The 19,303-nt window shown below is 44.1% G+C and overlaps 1 protein-coding gene across 18 annotated transcripts in view; it reads right to left on the bottom strand.

The window, feature by feature from the left end:
- Positions 1 to 9,708: 9,708 nt before the first annotated feature.
- Svil (supervillin) overlaps positions 9,709 to 19,303 on the bottom strand; it is a 192,062-nt gene continuing 182,467 nt past the window's right edge. For all 18 annotated transcript variants that reach the window (XM_076939619.1, XM_076939620.1, XM_076939612.1 and 15 more), the window contains 7 exons: positions 18,813 to 19,020; positions 17,202 to 17,335; positions 14,714 to 14,869; positions 13,289 to 13,432; positions 12,216 to 12,340; positions 10,766 to 10,921; positions 9,709 to 10,673 (listed from right to left, as the gene is read on the bottom strand). In XM_076939619.1, the coding sequence (XP_076795734.1) occupies positions 10,587 to 10,673; positions 10,766 to 10,921; positions 12,216 to 12,340; positions 13,289 to 13,432; positions 14,714 to 14,869; positions 17,202 to 17,335; positions 18,813 to 19,020 (1,010 nt within the window). In that variant the 3' untranslated portion in view covers positions 9,709 to 10,586. The remainder of the gene's footprint in view (positions 10,674 to 10,765; positions 10,922 to 12,215; positions 12,341 to 13,288; positions 13,433 to 14,713; positions 14,870 to 17,201; positions 17,336 to 18,812; positions 19,021 to 19,303) is intronic.

Raw genomic sequence — 19,303 nt, 5'->3', positions numbered from 1 at the left:
CAGGTGCTGGCACAAGAGTTTACAGCACTTTGGAAAAACCTGGCTATGAGGTACATGCTGATAAGAGAGACCTGTGAGAGTACACTCACTCTAGCCCCTGCTGTTACTCTCTGTGACGGTCAAGTTCAGGTGTCATCTTGACTAGATGAAGAATAGTAACCTGGCTGAGCACTGTACTTCCAGAGGACACAAGTGGATTAGCCTGACACTGAATGACATGCTTAGGGGACAGGACGTTGAGAGAAATAGACATATGTATGTTCCTCTCTCTCTCTCTCTCTCTCTCTCTCTCTCTCTCTCTCACACACACACACACACACACACACAGCAGGGACACTGGTCTTGTGCTGTTGACTCCCTGAGCTGGCTGCAGATGCCGCCAGACCTGTCTCTCTGTGACCCTCTTCAGGTTGCTGTAATAGCTGTGAACACCCCTCCTTTGCTGCTGTGTGGAAGATGCACTTTGAGCCCTCCCCTTCCCATCATTTCTGAGTGCATGACTCAATCCTTTCACTTCATCTCTGTGCTTCCCATTTCAGCTCCTGTCACAACAGCATCAGCACTAGAAGGTGTTGTGGTAAATCTCTGACCCAAACACTTCCGGTCAAGGAAAACACAACTCAATATTTATGATTATAAACTGCAAGCCTTGGATTGGGCAGACTTACCATTGTACTACTCTATTCCCCAGCTATGAGATCCCTTAAAACCTGTGGTTTTCTAAGCCATGTTCTTCTCTTCCTCCTTGTCCTTCCACCAACGGCTCCTCTCGCTCTTCTGCCTCTCTGTTCTCTCCCTGGCCTCTCCCGGGACAACTCCTCTTCTCCCTCCTCCTCTTCAGACTCCTCCCCTTTTTCTCCACCTCCCCTTCTACTGCCCAATCACTGGCTCTAGCCTTTATTTTACAAATTCAATTGGACAGAAGGTTCACAAGATTCACTCCTTCTCTGCAGCCCCTCCCAGGAGTGGAAATACCATGAAAACAAAAGGCTGGGGCTATCCACAACACTTCCCCCTTTTTGTCCAATTAAAAGACTCTTTTCTCTCAGATATAAGTTGAACACAAACTATATTACCATGTTGTAATTGTTAAAGTACAAGATAGGCCTAATACCCAGTCCATCATTTTTGTTAACTAAATAGAACCTCTGCCATGTCTCTCAACTAAAAAACTTAGTTCTGAATCTGGTTTATGTTCTGTCTTCAGAATGAATGTCAGCTGAAAACCATCCACTCAGATCTTTTCTCTCAAAGTAAATAGCCAGGATTGGCTATGAGACTATAGGTTTTCCACCCCGTCAGAAATCCAGAATGACTGGGTTAACTGAAAGAATGGGAAGCACTAAGCATAGCTTCTAAAACTTAGCCAATTTATGGAGACTGCTGAACACCTGGAAAGCTCCTATACTACAGAACATTGGAGCATCAAATCTTCAGCCTTCTGGCCCAGAATCATCTGACAGACCTTAGTGATACAGAATTACTAAGGGCTGATTACTCTGTCTTGGCAGATATAATCAGTCAACTATTCCACAAGTGTGTCTTTTTTCTGCACAGTATTTTGTCTGTAGATGAAAAGAGGCAATTCTTGCCTAGTGGCTGTCTCACCACAACTGGAGTAATTTCAAAGATGCTCAATTTCTTCTTAGAATCCAAGGCAGGGAAGCTGTCAGGAGCAGACAGGTCTCCAATAAAATGAATGTTTATACAGGAATGCTTGTAACATCAATTCTGTGGACTTCTGACATTTTTTAAAACCAACTATCTATGTAAAGCAATCTGAACTGTTGTCTGTTAATTCCTTTCCACTATTTCTAATTAAAATCTAGAAAACACCCTAACAGTAAGCTCTGAGCCATGCAATTGCTGTAGGCCCCTGACTCACAAGCCAACCATCTCAAATCAGTTTTTTTTTTTTTAATGTTTAAAAAGGACTGGGTCTAAGTGTTGTATTTCTAAATGAGTTATACAGGCACAATGCCTATATGTGAGTAAAATATTAATCCCACTTTTATATCAATAAGAAACTCACACCAGTGCAAACCCTAAATTTGTACAAAATAAATTCTATACCAATATAAGAGATTATAACTTCAACCTTGTAACAATCATAAATATTTCTACCAATGTAAGATATGCCTATGTAATGTTTCACTTAAGAGTAAATTTGCTAACCTAACCCTATTTATCTATTTCTATGATATTACTATGTCTCCCCCTTTCTTTTCTCCCTCCCTTTTACCTAAGAAGGAAGGATAGAGAAGAGGACAGGAAAGGTAGGAATCCCTGAGATTAAGCTCTCTAGTTCCCTCCTTGTCCGAAGCTACATTTGTAAAGTATTCTTTAAATGACAACACATGTATAATTTCTAAAGTAACAAGAACCATCCACCCCATAAGGAACTGGGACGATGATCTCCTTTTGTCTGCTTCCAGCTGAATTGGGGCGAAGAATTGGGGGCCCAAGAGGAAATGGGAAAATTGGTTTAGTCAAAGGAGAGCTAGCTGGCATCATTTGCCTTGAAGTCACTATGTGCTGAGAAAGTTCATTGCTTAGCTGACACCATGACTGTGACAGTCAGAAAGGCTGGACAGGCAATCTGGCTGTTCTGGAAAAGTTCTGGAAGCAAGTCCTTAAAAGAAACAGCTTCGATGTAGTTGCAGTAGAATCAAGCACGAAGCTGGAATAGAAGGTCCTGGAGTCTCAGCATCCCTGAGTATGAATCTTGCTAGGGCTGTGTTTCTCTTCTTTCATCCTGTAACATATAAAACTTAAAAGCAGCAGGTAGTTTTATAAAGACATTCACGTGGAACATGTAGGGCACACAGCTTGGTCAAGGAAGATCAATAAAGAAAGGCAACTGCCCTTCTTCAGGTTAGTTTGATCACTTATCAAACTATAATATAACTTTGTATACACGCCCTCATAAAGGATGGCGTGTATTAAGTCATGAGAAATTAGTACCCAATTAAATGTTCTTGGCTTTGAATAGACATTTTAGTCCCAGCCAGTTCCAGCGCTGTCATAAACTCTGGAACAACAAAGAGACACAAACAACACCATATATACATCACCTATTTGGTTGGTTGTGTTAGTCTCCCTTTTCTTCTGTGTTGACGAGGTCTTCAGGGGGTCTCCCTTTGTCATGTCTGATTTTTATCAACTTGGAAGAAACCCACAGCGTTTTTTTTCCTGTGGAAACATAGGCATAACCTCTCCCCCAGTGTAACACATTTCCCACTTTCCATTCTGACGTCAGAATATCCTTAATATAAACAGGTTGATTTAGTTCAGTAGTTTTTTCCACCATCCAATGTCTCTCAGCAGCTGTGGTGTTTTGTTCATTAGCATTCAAAAAATTTAAGGTTAATAATGCACTATGTAATCTATCTTTGGGGCCGGGCAGTGGTGGCACATGCCTTTAATCCTAGCACTTGGGAGGCAGAGGCAGGTAGATTTCTGAGTTCGAGGCCAGCCTGGTCTACAGAGTGAGTTCCAGGACAGCCAGGACTACACAGAGAAACCCTGTCTCGAAAAAACAAAAAAAAAATCTATCTTTGGGGGTTCTTATTGATCCCTTTTGCCTATCAAGCATCTCCTTTAGAGTTTGATTAGATCTCTCCACAACTGCTTGTCCTGTAGGATTGTGTAATATGCCTGTAACATGTTTTATATTATAATATGTAAAACACTTCTTCATCTTATTAGAGATATATGCCGGACCATTGTCTGTTTTAATTTGTATGGGTATTCCCATAATGGCCATGACTTCTAACAAATGTGTAATTACAGAATCAGCCTTTTCTGATGCCAAGGCAGTTGCCCATTGAAATCCTGAATACGTGTCTATAGTATGGTGCACATATTTCAGTTTACCAAACTCTATAAAATGAAAGACATCCATTTGCCAAATGTCATTTCTTTGGGTACCCTTAGGGTTAGTTCCTGTAGGCAAGGGAGTTTGGTTATATAATGAGCAAGTAGGGCACTGCCGCACAATTTCCTTGGCTTGTTGCCAAGTAATAGAGAACTCTTTCTTTAAACCTTTACTGTTAACATGGTGTTTTTTATGGAATTCTGAAGCCTCTAGCACGCTTCCTATCAATAGCTGGTCGATTTCATTATTACCTTGTGCTAGAGGACCTGGCAGACCTGTATGGGATCTTATGTGTGTTATATATAGTGGGTTACTCCTATTTCTGATAATTTGTTGTAGTTGAATAAATAGTGAGGTCAATTCAGAATCATCCTGAATAAATTCAGCAGTCTCTATGTGTAAAACAACCCTTTCTGCATATTGAGAGTCAGTTACTATATTAAGGGACTCTTGAAAATCTGACAACACCATGATTATTGCATATAATTCAGATTTTTGAACTGACTTATAGGGACTCTCAGCCACTTTACTTATGTCTTCTGATTTATATCCTGCCTTTCCTGATTTACTAGCATCAGTGTAAAATGTGGGGGCTTCAGATATCGGAGTTCCCTTTAATATATGAGGGATAATCCAATTAGTTCTTTTTATGAACTGAAGCCACTTGCTTTTAGGGTATCTGTTGTTAATCTCTCCCAAGAAATTACTGCACGCTCTTTGCCAATGTTCACTTTGTGCCCATAACGAGGCAATTTCTGCGTTAGTAAAAGGTATAACAATTTCAGCCTGGTCCATTCCAACTAATTGTCGAAGTCTCATTTTTCCCTTTAGTATCAGTTTAGAGACCTTCTCAATGTAGGTTTTTAACTTCTTACTCTGTTTATAAGCTAAAAATATCCATTCTAAGATATAATCTTCTCTCTGCATTAGAATTCCTGTAGGAGAATGAGTAGAAGGTAAAATAACTAAGATGCAGGCCATCTTTGGATCAATACGATCTAGATGTGTATCCTGCAATTTTCTTTCTACCAAGGCTAACTCCTTCCCAGCCTCAGGTGTCAGTTTCCTTGGGCTATTTAAATCTTTATCACCTTGTAAGGTTTGCAATAAATTACTTAGCTCTTGAGTGGCCAAGCCAATTGCTGTCTGCAGCCAGTTGATATCTCCAAGTAGCTTCTGAAAATCATTAAGGGTCCTTAACTGGTTTCTTCTGATTTGTACCCTTTGTGGCTTAACCCTTTGTAGACTCATTTTATACCCTATATAATTAATGGAATCTCGTCTTTGTATTTTTTCGGGGGCTATTTACAATCCCCAGCAAGGCAAGGTTTTCTTTACTTCATCAAACATTCTTTCCACAATATTAATATCTGGATCAGCCAACAAAATATCATCCATATAATGATAAATAATGGATTTGGGAAACTGTTTGCGAATCATCTCCAATGGTTGTTGTACAAAGTATTGACACAAGGTAGGGCTATTTACCATTCCTTGTGGTAAGACTTTCCAATGATATCTTTTTACTGGGTGACCTTTATTGAAGGTAGGTACTGAGAAAACATACTTTTTCCTATCACATTCCTGTAGAAGAATTGTGAAGAAACAATCTTTCAGATCAATCACTATGATGGGCCATTCCTTAGGCAACAAGGAAGGCAATGGGATACCAGGCTGCAAGGAACCCATAGGCTGAATAATCTTATTAATTGCTCTGAGATCTGTCAACATCCTCCATTTGCCAGATTTCTTTTTAATGACAAACACTGCAGAATTCCAAGGACTGGTAGACTCTTCTATATGCTGAGCCTCCAGCTGTTCCTGGACTAGCTGTTCTAATATCTGTAATTTTTCTTTTGTCATAGACCACTGCTCAATCCAAATGGGTTGATCAGACAACCACCTTAGTGATAAGGCTGTTGGTGTCTTGGCAGCAATGGCTCCTTGGGGTACAGCTAAATTGTCGGCCTCTGTTGTATCTTGTTTATGGACAGCTTGGACAGTCTGTGACTGCCTTTGATAACTTTTCCTAATTACTTTTAAATTTTTATTAGGAGCCTGATGGGTTTCATGATCAGACACTGACACTGAAGGGATATTAATTTGGGTTTTCCACTGTTGTAATAGATCTCTTCCCCATAAGTTAATGGCTATATCAGCCACATATGGCCTCAGTTTTCCTACCTGACCTTTAGGGCCTATACATTTCAGCCATCTGGTGCTTTGTTTTATTTTGGATAAAGTCCCAAGACCTTGAAACTGGATGTCTACTTCTTGAAGTGGCCAACTTTCAGGCCAAGAATTTGGAGAGATAACGATGACATCTGCTCCAGTGTCAACCATCCCTTCAATCTCAGTATTATTCACTTGTATTCTTAGTTTTGGTCTTTGATCCTCTATAGAAGTTTGCCAAAATACTTGCTTTTGACTCCCTGCGAGGCCTTCTGAATTGTCTATAAAACTTTCCTCATCTTATCTGGTCTCAGAACATCTGTTTTTGAAACAGTGACATTTAACTGTCCTGAGGAAGAGAACTCTCCCTTCCTGGCATTGGGGCCTGCGAGAGGCCCCCCTGGAAGATTTTTGGCAGGGTATTGCCCCATTTGTTTGTTGTTGCTCTACATTCCCTAGTCAGATGTCAGCCTTTGCCACATCTTTGACATAATCCAGAAGGCCTACGCCCCCATTTTGTATTACTTTGATTTTTCCTGCAGTCATTTCTGAGATGACCCCATTCGCCACAATTAAAACATTTGAAATTTTGGGTCATCTCTAAGAGTCTAGTGGCAGCTTTTCCTATTACCAACATATCAGCTGAGTGAGATCCAACATCAGCTGTGTATCTAATCCATTCATCTATTGATGCTGACCTTGCCCTCAGTGGTCTGATTACTTCCTTGCATTCAGCAGTTGCATTTTCAAAGGCTAAAGACTCAATTATTGCCTTTCTTGCTACTGAATCTGATACACTCCTTTCGACAGCTGAGGTTAGCCTTTGTAAAACGTCAGGGAAGGTTTCTTTTGAACCTTGTATGACTTGAGTAAATGGTTCAAGTCTCTTCCCGGATTTTGCAACTTTGTCCCAGGCCTTTAAGGCTGACAATCTACACAATGCCAGAGTTTCTTCATCATATACAGCCTGCACCTCTATTTCAGCAAATCGACCTTCACCAAGCAGTTGATCTATGGAAATCTCTCTTCCTCTGGCTCTATTTTGTCGTGCTATCTTCCTCACCTCATCTCTCCACCATGCAACCCATTGTAAATTTGCGGCAGGTTCTAATATTGCTCTTGTCATATCTTTCCAGTCTTGGGGGATTATTCTATTTTTAATAGCCCAAGAAGTCAGAATTTGTTTTACAAATGGTGAGTGCATACCAAAATTAGTGACACTTCCCTTAAATTTTCTCAGATCTAACACATCCACAGGTTGCCATTCAAATTCCTCATAACCCTGTGGATAAACAACATCTGGAGGTCTTTGTTATACAGTAACCGGATAGACTAAAGTGTGTTTTCTAATAACCATTGGTTGATTTTCTCTAGTTTCTTCTGTCTTTACCTGAGTATTTTCCTCAACTGAAATTTTAAATTCCTCCCTTAAGGTTTGTATCCATGCTTCATAGCTCTCCTTTTGTCTCTCTTCCTGTTCCTTGAGTTCCTGTAGTCTCTGTTCAAGGTTCTGCCTCAACATTTTGAATTTTTCCTTATATTGTAACTCTGATAGTTTATTGTCCATTTTATTTTGATTGATTAATTTTACAAGATTATTCTCCAATTCTTGCTTCCATTCCTCATTATTTTCTCTCTGCTGCTCAGTCTGATCTGTGAGCTGCTGCATCCTCTGTTCTAGCATCTTTTCAAGCTCCTGTCTCCCACCTTCATTTTCATCTTTCCGTCTCTTATTCTGATCTATAATTTCTTGTGTCTTTTTTTCTACTGTTTCCTCTAAACCTTGTTGCCAAGTCAAAAGCTTCTCTTTCTGAAGTTCATGCTGCTCTATAATTTCCTGTAACTTCTGTTCCATAACTTCTGTTCCCTGCTTCCATAATCTTAATTTCTCTTTATGTTGTAATTGTAATATTGCAGCGTCTGCCTTATTTTGATTTGCTAACTTTAGTAAATTATCTTCTAGACTTTGTTTCCAAATCTTATCTCTATCTCCTTGCTGTTGCTTATTTTGACCAATAAAACCCTGTACCTTTAGTTCTAGTGTTACTTGTAATCTCTTTTCCAAGGCAAGGAATTTTTTATCGAGGGCCCCGTCTTTTGAGAAGACATAGTAAATCAAGAGAATAATTATTGCAATACTGATAAATGATAAGTTGTTCCCTAAGTTGATTCCTGTCAAACCATTTGAAATATTGTCATATAAAGGCCAAAAGATATCCATTGTTTTTTCATCTTTATGTATTAAAAGATTATGTTTCTTTTTTATATCAAAGAATTACCTGGTCTGGAGCCCCCAGTTCACTGTTTCTGCCTGAAAACTACCTTGCAGTCAGTTGTGTTCTAGGATCACCTTGTACTTTTTACAGGGCAGTGAAACTTTGTAACTTCTTCGTAAGCCCTCAGACCCACTCAGCTTTCAATACACGCTGGTGGTGCAGCCTAGAAGGCTGCCGAGACATTTTCAGAGATTAGGGTGGAATGAACTTTTATCTCAGGTTAGTTGAGTCCTAAGTAATAAATTGGGCGCCAATTTGTTGTGGTAAATCTCTGACCCAAACACTTCCGGTCAAGGAAAACACAACTCAATATTTATGATTATAAACTGCAAGCCTTGGATTGGGCAGATTTACCATTGTACTACTCTATTCCCCAGCTATGAGATCCCTTAAAACCTGCGGTTTTCTAAGCCACGTTCTTCTCTTCCTCCTTGTCCTTCCACCAGCGGCTCCAATGGCTCCTCTCGCTCTTCTGCCTCTCCTTTCTCTCCCTTGCCTCTCCCTGGGCAACTCCTCTTCTCCCTCCTCCTCTTCAGACTCCTCCCCTTTTTCTCCACCTCCCCTTCTACTGCCCAATCACTGGCTCTAGCCTTTATTTTACAAATTCAATTGGACACAAGGTTCACAAGATTCACTCCTTCTCTGCAGCCCCTCCCAGGAGTGGAAATACCATGAAAACAAAAGGCTGGGGCTATCCACAACAAGAAGGTCCATGGCATTGGACAGTTTTCAAAGCCCATCTCCTTCATCCCTGCCCAAAGATCTGTGATGAAACTATTGTCTCCTTCCTTAAGAAAGTAAGGCAGGAACGTTTGGTGACTGGACAGTATCACACAGTCATAACGCTGTGGGTCCAGGAACAGCTGGCAGGCTCCAGACTTGGAACAGTCCCACAGTAGGGCATGGGAGAGGGCTAGGACATTAACAGACACATTAAACTAGACTAAGCAGTTGGTGACGGGCAGAGTAGCCACCTGCAGCACAGGTTCAACTTATGGTTTTGTCTTTTTTCAGTTTCTAGCAGTGCTGGGCATTGAACCCAAGCCTTGCACATGCCAAGCAAGCATTTCCCACCAAGCCATGTACCCTAATCCCATAGTTTATATTTCAACTCCTTACATATCTATTCATGTTTGGAGAGAAGGCACTGCAACCTTACAATGAGTACAGATTGCGCCATGGTATTAAGAACATGTGCCGTGTTTAGAGCAAACTGTCTATTTAATCTTACACCGCCCTACAGTCCCTGCCCTGTGTGGAAATCCAGAGTCTCACCAGTTGGTACTAATGCATCACATTGGTACTTGATTGACAGCTACATAGTCCCTCTCCACACACACACAAAGAAACAGGTTTGGAATTCAATGTAAACGGATCAATAAATTGTGATTACTCTGAAATTTTATTTGGGGATCCTGTGTCACAAATGACATGTGTAATGTTTACACTGGGTATGAGGAAATTGAGATGTTTTTATTTCTACTGAGAATAAAACTGTAGATAATGTTCCAAACCAGCATCAAAAAAGCAGAGCAAACTTTTCTGTATATAAACTGTACATAAAACAAGGCACTATACATTTCTGGGGAAGACATTAAGGTAGAAAGGTTGATTTGAATAGATTCTTCAGAGTTCACACCGGGAAGTACAAAGTCTTGGTTTGCTTTAGCACCGGAAGCAGAACTCAGCATAAGCCGGACCTAAGGCTGAAGGAGGCACTCCTGAGCAGGGGACAGACTGGTGGCAGGCCTAACTCAACAGAAGCGACAAAGTCCTCTACCTGGTAATATTGTTTTGACACCAAAGAAAACAGTTGCAAGTGAATGAATACATATTGCTTTGTTAAATACAGAGTTGATTTATACGGTGTTTATATAAATATATATATATATATATTTAGAATTCACAAACTATCAAAATAACACTTTATAAAGAGAATTGCTTTAAAAAAGGCAACACTGAGCCAGAACAGGAGGGTAGGGCTGCAGCGGCCACTGAGGCAGCACTCGGCTGAGGGGAACGGAAGAGACGCTTTTCAGTTCACCTGAACTGTGGAAAAGAACAATCCGAAGAATTCTCCTATACACTTACAGAATGCTCAACTCCAGGACAAGCCGGAGAGTTAATAAGGTCAGGCTTTGAAAAACTCTGATTCAAAAATACTTTCTTCTTTGACAGAAAAAATACCAGTCCAAATGTATATCTCTGTCCATTTTCTGGCCTGGTGGCAATGACTTCTCTGTGGCTCCATCATCTCCCCCTCAGAACAGGCCCTTTGCTTTCTTCAGGTTCACTTGCTTCCAGGTGGGCAGTGCGTTGAATTCATCTCTGGTCATGTCGAGTGCAAACTAGAAGAGAGTCAGTCGAGAGACGCCCTTTGAGCGGCTGTGTGAAAAGATGTTCTCCCAGTGTGTCATCCGCCCTCCCAAGAATCACTCACCTCGAAGTCTTCATCTGTGAGATAAATCTCAAGCTTTAGAGGGTCTACCCCCTCTGGGAGTGGCCTGGCAAGCAGATCTGCCAGAGGATAGATGGTTTTACAGAGCTTGGCTAAGACGTCTTCCACCAGGGTGATCTGGTTAGAAACTTCAGTATCCTGGAGAAGGAGCAGAGAACATTTGAGCAGACAAGTTTTTTCAGTGGATCGAATGCAGACTCCCAGCTCTGCCTGGAGAGGTCTGAGTAAGGCATCACTCCACTGTGTAGTGGGGGCTCTGGATATCCAGGAATTAACTCCTACCCTTCATAGCTTTTCTCCCTGTACCAAATTTCAAACCAAGCCTGTTTCTGAACTGCTTCCAAAAGAGTGAATGAATGAATGAATGGGTGAATGTTTAGAGACTCAGATTACCCATGAATGAACAACAGAGAAAGATTATTGGATCTGAAATCAAGTCACTAGATGCTTACATAGTGGAATTTATTTAAACATATTTTAAAGTAATTACCTTCAGAAGAAATCATGCCCTCTCCCCTGCCCCTAGGATCCGTTTCTTAATCCACAATGAGACACAATGAGAAGGTAAGGGTGAGGGTGTTGCTGAGTGGGGAAGTACATGCCTAGAATGCATAAGGTCCTGGGTTACACACACACACACACACACACACACACACACACACACACACACACACACACAGAGTCACAGACAGTCACAGATAGACATACACACACAGATACACACACAGTCACAGACAGATATACACGTACAGTCACAGACACACACACAGACACACACACACAGAGATACATACACACACATAGTCACAGACACACACACAGACACATACACACACATAGTCACAGACAGACACACACAGAGACATATACACATACACACAGTCACAGACAGACAGACAGACAGACAGACAGACACACACACACACACACACACACACACACACAGAGGGGGATAGATATTCTGGGAAAACCATCTTCATCTCTTATGGGTTTGGGAAGTGCTGCCTCTCTTTGGGCAGTTGGATGGTGCATGGATGAGCTCCAGTTCACGCTATGGGGCAGACTCTCAGGGAGAAGTGGGTCAGTGCTAAACCCACGCACCTGTGTCTGTGAATCACCCTCTCTTGGTGACTCAGAGATTCAAGGCAAGTGTTTTATGCCTCAGCTCCTACACTGGTAAAATGGGGACAATAGTAAGATGAACATTACTGTACCATCCTGGTAATTAAATGAGAAATCAGATGAGCTGTGGCCTTGCCAGGGCAGCACACAGCCTGAATTACGAGCCTGCTCACCATTATGCACCATCCCCCCATCCCCTGCCATGCCCGATGCACTACAGTAAATGCAGAGATACCAGGACAACTCTGTTTGGGCCTTAGACTAAATAAGGCAGCTGCAATGCCTGTGGTCCTTGGAGCCCCAAGCTCACCATTTCTGAGATTTCGGCAATGTCTTCTCTGTGTTCCCAGCTAGGAAACATGTTGGTGAACGTCAGGGGCTCTAGCCCAGCATGGATAAGGTAAGACTTGGGGGGTGGCCTTTTGAGATTCTTTCCTGTGGGGATGCAGAATACACATGTCAGTGGACCCAAGGAGTCTGTCCTCCTGCTTTTTCTCAGGCTCCTCCCATTTTCCTTTGGAACTCTTGAATGTGGCCCATGAGTCACTCATAAGAAGGCCTGGGTGCTGTTTATCTGAAAGGTGACTCATGGCTATCTCTACAATACAGACGTCACACTCATCTTACCCACCCCCCACCTCCTGAACCTGGCAAAATGTTTCTGAACATCTGAGGATAGCGGGGACATAAGACTGTCTGGAAACTCCAGCTATGTCTGCTTCCCTTTCATTTGCCTGGAAGTTTTCCCTGGAGGATTTCTCTGGAGGAGGACAAACTTTGAGAGCAGGTGACAGGCAATGGCAGCATCTTCCAGGTGCTGTGAGCATTTGGTGGGATTTGAAAAAATGGTTCACAAAGAGCTTTCCCTGGCAGGAATCAACTGCACGCACTCCAGTGCATTAAGAGAGCCAGTGATCTATCAACATGCAGACAAGACATTAGTTACTGGCATTAGTTACTTTCTGTAAAAGGCTGGATTCCACGTGGATGCTAAAAACTATGTTTCTGTTGTTGTTACTATTATTGGATGCAATACCAAAGGAAAGGCTGGCATTGGCTTTTAGCCAGTTGGGCACATTTTTCTTCTCTAACCCTGGCACTGCCTGAAGAGACTTGTGCCATGGAGGTCACTTGGCCACTTTCCCCCATGTTCAGAGTGGTGCTAGTGCAGGTCGTGTCACAATATACCTGTGGGTAGCCCTGTCATTTGAAAGGGAAATATGAACTCTCTTTTGTTCTGGTAGCAGAGAATGCACTGATCTTAAGATTGACAAGCCTCCAGCAGTTTAAGGAGGAGTGCTGGATGCTTCTCAGGGCTGCGAGCATCTCAAAGGGACATGGCTAGGCCTGTGTGGGCTCTCTGCCCCTCCCTCCTGCCCTCACCTCGGCAGTACTGCAGGACTGTCTCCATGGCGCTCTTCCGGTCTGAGGCCCAGCGAATTCGGGCAGAGCCGGTTATCTTGTTTTCAGCAGGCCACCAGCCTTGCCAGAGGTACACCTCGTGATGGTTGTCAACAAGGAAGAGAGCTGTGAGGAGAACAGGGTCATGAGGGACTCCTTCCCTGCCCAGCAGAAGCTCTGCTGCTCTGGGAGCTATGTCCATAGCCCTTTCACCAAGTTCAGAGTGATGTGTCAGTGGCAACCCTGCACACCCATCCCTGAGCTTACTCTGAAGGTCCCTGGCAGCGTGCGGAGGTGACCCAAGAAAGGCCTCTTTGCTTCCCGCCCTTTCCCAGATCCTCCACAGTGACTTTCTCTGCTGTTAGCCACCTCTGGTCTCCAAAGAGCTAACATCTGGCTTGCTCTCAACCACCATGATGCTCTGAGCAGTGGTGGTTCTTTTACAGGGATGTGAACTTTGAACAGAATCCTCCTGGCTCTTCCTCCTTGTCTGTAAGCCTCCACCTCACTCTTGCTTTGTGTGGAAAATGCTCTCCAATTTGCCATCTCAGTGGCCCCAAGGTCCCTCTTGATGTGCATTTTGGGATTGCTTTAAAAGCCAGTGGTTGCTAAGGACTCATCCAGAGCCCAGGAATGCAAGGGCAGAGAGTAGTCTTCTCTTTTAGATACTCGTGGCTGCTTCCCATAGTGCATACATAGTGTGACGTATGCATCTACCAAGATCTGAGCTAGTGGTAGAGCAACTACTATAAAATGAGGCTCCAGGCTCTGGACAACTATGAGCTCATGGGCTTGATTGGCAGGAAGGTGGGAGGGTCTACAGAACTCATTTCCTTGGCATAGGTTTGAATATTAAGGTATAACCTGGCGGGAACACTACTGATCTTGGAACTGGGAGACCAGGTCTGCAATCTTAGCTCTGCTGAGAGCTTGCCCATGTCCCTTTCCTTAGCACTTGCTTTTCCAGAATCCTTTGTAGGATGGAGTGGCCACATGGCATCTTCTGGCCAATGGGATAAAGCAGAAACGTTTACTGGGGCTAGAGGAATGTAAGAAACTCCCCCTTTTCTGTTTCCTCAGTTTTGAATACAAACATGAGAGCTAGAGGAAGGGCAGCTCACAAGAGACCATGAAGCAGAAAGTTGGAGAGGCAGGCTGGGAGGATATTAAAGATGCCATGTGGTGCTGTCAACTGGCTCTTTGATGTGGGAAGTAACTGTGTTCAGTTCCTGCCACAAAGTTATGTGGCTGATTTTCTTGCTTTCTTTTGCGGTGGGTAGATAAAGGGAGATGCCCTAAGCAAGTCCGCTAATAGAACACTTGGCAGATAGGAATTTCTTACAGTGAGAAAGAGAAAGAAAGGCTGCCTAGAAGGCGTTACGCGACCACGCCCCCTGCAGGGCTTACCAGGCTGCGGCGCGCTGTACAGATCCTCCTGCAGGAAAGGCATGGAGCTGACGGCAGAGGGCGCTCGCGCAGGGTACACGAACTCTGTCGCCGAGAAGTCTCCGGAGGAACTGCTGAGGATGAACAGGCGGGGCGCGAAGTTAAAACTTCCAGGATCTTCCAAAGAAAAGAGAACAAAGCTAAGGACACCATACGGACCAGCTTCCAGATAGACTGAAGGTAAAACAGGAAACAACTCAAAAGAACAGAAGGAAAATCAGCAGGATTTGGTTTATATATCCTAGGAAGTCTCTTTTAGTTATTTTTGTAGTGTTGGGAATCAGACATAGGCTTCTGAAATGCTAGGCAAGCACTCTACCAATGAGCAGTGACTAAAACTCTCTCTCTCTCTTTCTCTCTCTCTCTCTCTCTCTGTCTCTCTCTCTCTGTCTCTCTCTCTCTCTTTCTCTCTCTGTGTGCGTGTGTGTCTGTGTCTCTGTGTGTCTGTGGTTGTAGGTATTCTGTTCTGACAGACAGAGACACAGACATAGACACAGACACAGGGTAAGCATAAAAGATCACCCCAGCACTCTGAGTGCTAAATCAAACATAAACAGTGCTTTCCCCAGGATACTGTGCTTGGTTCATAAGTGATGGGAAATGTCCCCTTTTGATAATTTCTGCTAAGAAAGAAAGTCAGCCTAATGTTCTGGGTGACACTGGCTGATAGAGGAGTCTCACATCTAGAAATTCACCTTAATTGTGAACAAGTAATTAATTTTGAGGGTATGCCGACCACACTATTGTACAATAGAGAAAACATCGACCATTGCTCCCCAGCTGTGGAGGAAGGGTAGGTGGAGTGGACTATATTACACTGTACTAGTGTCACTAACATCTCAGTGGCAGCAAGGGGGCGCTGTGGCAATAAAAGGACAGGGTGGCTTACAGGACAGTCACCCTGCTTGCCTTTTCATTGAGAACTGGGTGGTGGACAATACTGGAACACATGGGTTCCGGTTGTCCCTGTGACATACTGGACAGCTGATGCTCATCATGATTAACAAAAGAAAGTTTGTTTTGTGATTTTTATGATAATAATAATGTATATTTTAAAGAAAGACACACTTACACCCCCGAACTTCACTCTGATGGATAGACAGCTATTCTGAAGTCAGGGTGTGAAACAAAGGAGTTTGGTGTTTAGATTTGGGTCCCATCCCTAAGATATCTCAATCTTAGAAAATTCAGAAAGGCTTCTGGTGTCTGGACGGGGCTCCCCACTTTGTCCTCACACACCCCGCCAGCTAGTCTGACCACTGGTGCAGCCCACGTCCCTTCCTCTTTGCTGCCTTACCCGTGATCTCTGTGACATCCACTCTAGTTCTGCATCCTGTGTGCTCTGTCTTTGCCTCCTGCCTTGTAAATGGCAACCGATGCTTATGAGTCAGCCCCCAGGGCATAGACATAAAGTCCCTCAGTCAAGCCTACACTGTACACACACACCTTACTCTGCCCTCTGCAGGGACTGTGTCCCTCTTCCTCACAGGGATCTATGAGTCCTTGAAAGGTTGCGATCTGAATGAAGGGGGTCCCACAATTCTTTCTTCTCTGCCTGCTGCCTGCAGTCTCGAAGCCACACCACTCGACGATGGCCTCTCCTGGGCAGCTTGAGTTCCAGGTTCCAGGTCCAAAGCTGGTGCTAACTCACATGCTCATGCCTCATAAAATATCTCCGTAGGCACTGAGCAGCAGCCGCTGTCTTCAAAGTCGCCCCATCCAGCCCCGACTGCTGAGACTGGCTGTCTCAATATGGCTCAGGGCTTCCTGCTCAAACCCTCCTGTCCGGTGGAGACACACTGTCTCCCTGGGTTTTCCATTGCTGTCTTTACTGTGGATGTTGGCCAAACCCAACAGCTTGCCATGTTTCTGTTTATCTCAGACTTCCCTCCTTTTTCGTCACATCGTTTCAGCCCTAGAGGCACTGTGCAAACACCGCCTTCCCACAGGGCTGTCTGTGTATGACTTTCCTGGTGGGAATGATCCTCTTTTCTCCGTGTTCACACTCTTTCATGGCACATTTGTATTCACAAGAGAATGAGTCACATACAGAGTGTGGCTTAGCATCTTTTTAGAAGACATTGTCTGGGAGACCTACCCTTGCCTCTATTCACCGTGTGTCGTACCCAGCAAATGCTCAGTAAATCTTTATAGTTGTGTGTGTGTGGGGTGGCGGGGTGTATGTGGCATACGTGTACATGTGAATGCATGCACGAGGAGCTGGAACTTCCCAGTTAGACTGCAGATAAAGTCCCAGGAGCTCTCCTCTCCCCTCCCCAGGTAATAGGATTTCAAGGGTGCACCACCATACCCGTGTTCTGGGGATTTGACTTGGGCCTTCATGCTTACACGGCAAGCCCTTTGCTGGAGGAACCAGCCCCAGACTTCAGTAAATGTCTTGTGAGCAAATCTGTGAGTGAGCTGAGAGGATGGACGTGGCGTTAGTTACCTTGAAGCATGCAGTCATAGGCCTTTCTGTCCCTCCTTCCCAGAGCATCCCAGAATCCCAGGGGCTCGGATCCTTCGTCACACTCATGTATCGTCACGTTGCTGCTGCTGTGCAAGCCTGCTTCCAGGGGACATCTGTGTGGGGAGACATGCTGGAGGTTTATAAAAGCCTGCAGAGTGTCTGCAGGACAAAGTTATTCCAGACCAAATCAACGGATGACTTCACTCTCTCATTACAGAAAGCAGTCCTCATTGCTGAACAAAAAAATATTCTGTAGAAGTTCCCTCAGCGTTTGTGCTGGGGGAGGTGGGGCCAGTTTGCTCTGGGGATGCATGCAGAGCTATGTAGGTCATGAAGACAATGTACACTTTCATATCTAAGAGTGTTTCTTCTTATTGTTCTCTGCTGCTAGAACATAAACTGCATGAGGAGAAAGACAGGTGAGTTTGTTCACTGCCAACTCCCTGATCCCTTCTTTGGCACCAGGTAGTTGTTCAGTGTTTACTAAATGAGTGAGTGAATGAATGTCCTTAATGGCCCAAGCGAAAAACCATTTGGGGCATGAATGCTATTGGATCCCTCATGCAATATCTTTTAAACTCCGCCCACCTTCACCATCCACAGAAGGATGTACTGAGAGTCCAGTTTCATCTGCCTGCCTGCTGGAAGGTCACTTGCCTTTCTTCTCTTTGCCCTTATGACCCAGCACCGTCCTTCAGAGGAGTGGGGAGAAAAGCAGATCCCACTGTTCCATTTCAATGCCCACACAGTAGCTGACCCAAGTTGCCCTTTGGTGGTATGTAATGGACCACTCCATTTTTTAGGAAGGAACCCAGCTATTCTCAAGGAATTGAGGCTGCACAGACTGTTGATAACAGCAGAGACAACGTGGCAGGCCCCCTCTGGTTATGCTGCTCCTCCTGAGGACCTTGCCCATCAGGAAGACCCCAGGAGAAGAACCCCAGTGGTGTGGTCCCCAGGATGGCTGGCCTAGGGTCTGAGAACTCACTGCCATCTGCTGACCGGCAGCTGAGCTCCGTGCTTTCTAAAGAAAGGACATGTTGTAACCTCTAGTGTCTTCTTTAGCTTTGGCCTTTCTGCAACTCCAGTATTACGCACACTCAGATTCCTACAAGACACTTACATGGGTCTCTTTAACAGCTGAGGCTGCAAGCAGGATGCTCAGAAGCAAGTGACACTTATGAAAAGAAACCAAAGTGTGATTATGCTTGCTGGGAACATCTGCCTCGCTGTTGCTGTCTTTTTGTTCCCCCAGATGAAATTTCACTAGATAACCCAGGCTGTCCTTAAACTCTTGGGCTAGCCTGTCCTTCTTCTCTCAGCCTTCTAGAATGCTGTGGCTGCAAGGATCCACCACAGTTCTCAATGATGCCTTTTACAGAGGCAGGCACGTCCTTGGAAAGCTGTAAATGCCTGCAGATTGGAGGCTTCAATGGAGAATCATATTCTCTGGACTTATGTAAGCCCTGGCTGTAGTTGCAAAGGTCCCTGAAGTCAGTTTAAACATATGGGGCATCCCTTGTTGGGGTTCCTCCTGCCTCTGCCCGCCTGCATCCCTCTGGGAACTCCCTTGGTGCAGGGAATACTCACTCTTCCTTGATCTTATTTGCCGCAGTCCTTCCAACCTCCTTCGTATGGCCTTGAGCTTTGCATCCGTGCCACAGGTAAATGAGGGCCTTGTTTATATTCAGAACAACCATGGAAGTCCTGGACCTCAGGCTGCTGCAGTGACAGGCCACCTCTAGCAAGTTCCCTTCCATGGGCACCTCTCCTCGCACACAATACAGTCTCCATTCACCTTCGGGGACAGCAAGTGTCACAGAGCTAAGAAGGAGCAAGCATGGGAGGAGTAGCCCTTTGGGCTCCCCTATGCTGTCAAAGACATACACTGTAGGGATTGCAGGACCCGAGGATGAAGACCTGCTGAGCACGGACAGCAGTGCGTGGTCTGGAGTTATAAACAGGTTGCCAGAAGTTCAAATGGCAGGAAAAAAAAGCTATCCAAGATTTACATTAAATAACTAAAACTCTAAAGAGAAAAATACTAAAGTTTTAGTGGTAGGGTACTGGCCAGTGAAAAG

This window comes from Arvicanthis niloticus, chromosome 8, assembly GCF_011762505.2.
Source record: "Arvicanthis niloticus isolate mArvNil1 chromosome 8, mArvNil1.pat.X, whole genome shotgun sequence".
NCBI lineage: Eukaryota > Metazoa > Chordata > Mammalia > Rodentia > Muridae > Arvicanthis > Arvicanthis niloticus.
This window is presented reverse-complemented; position numbering and strand designations above follow the sequence as displayed.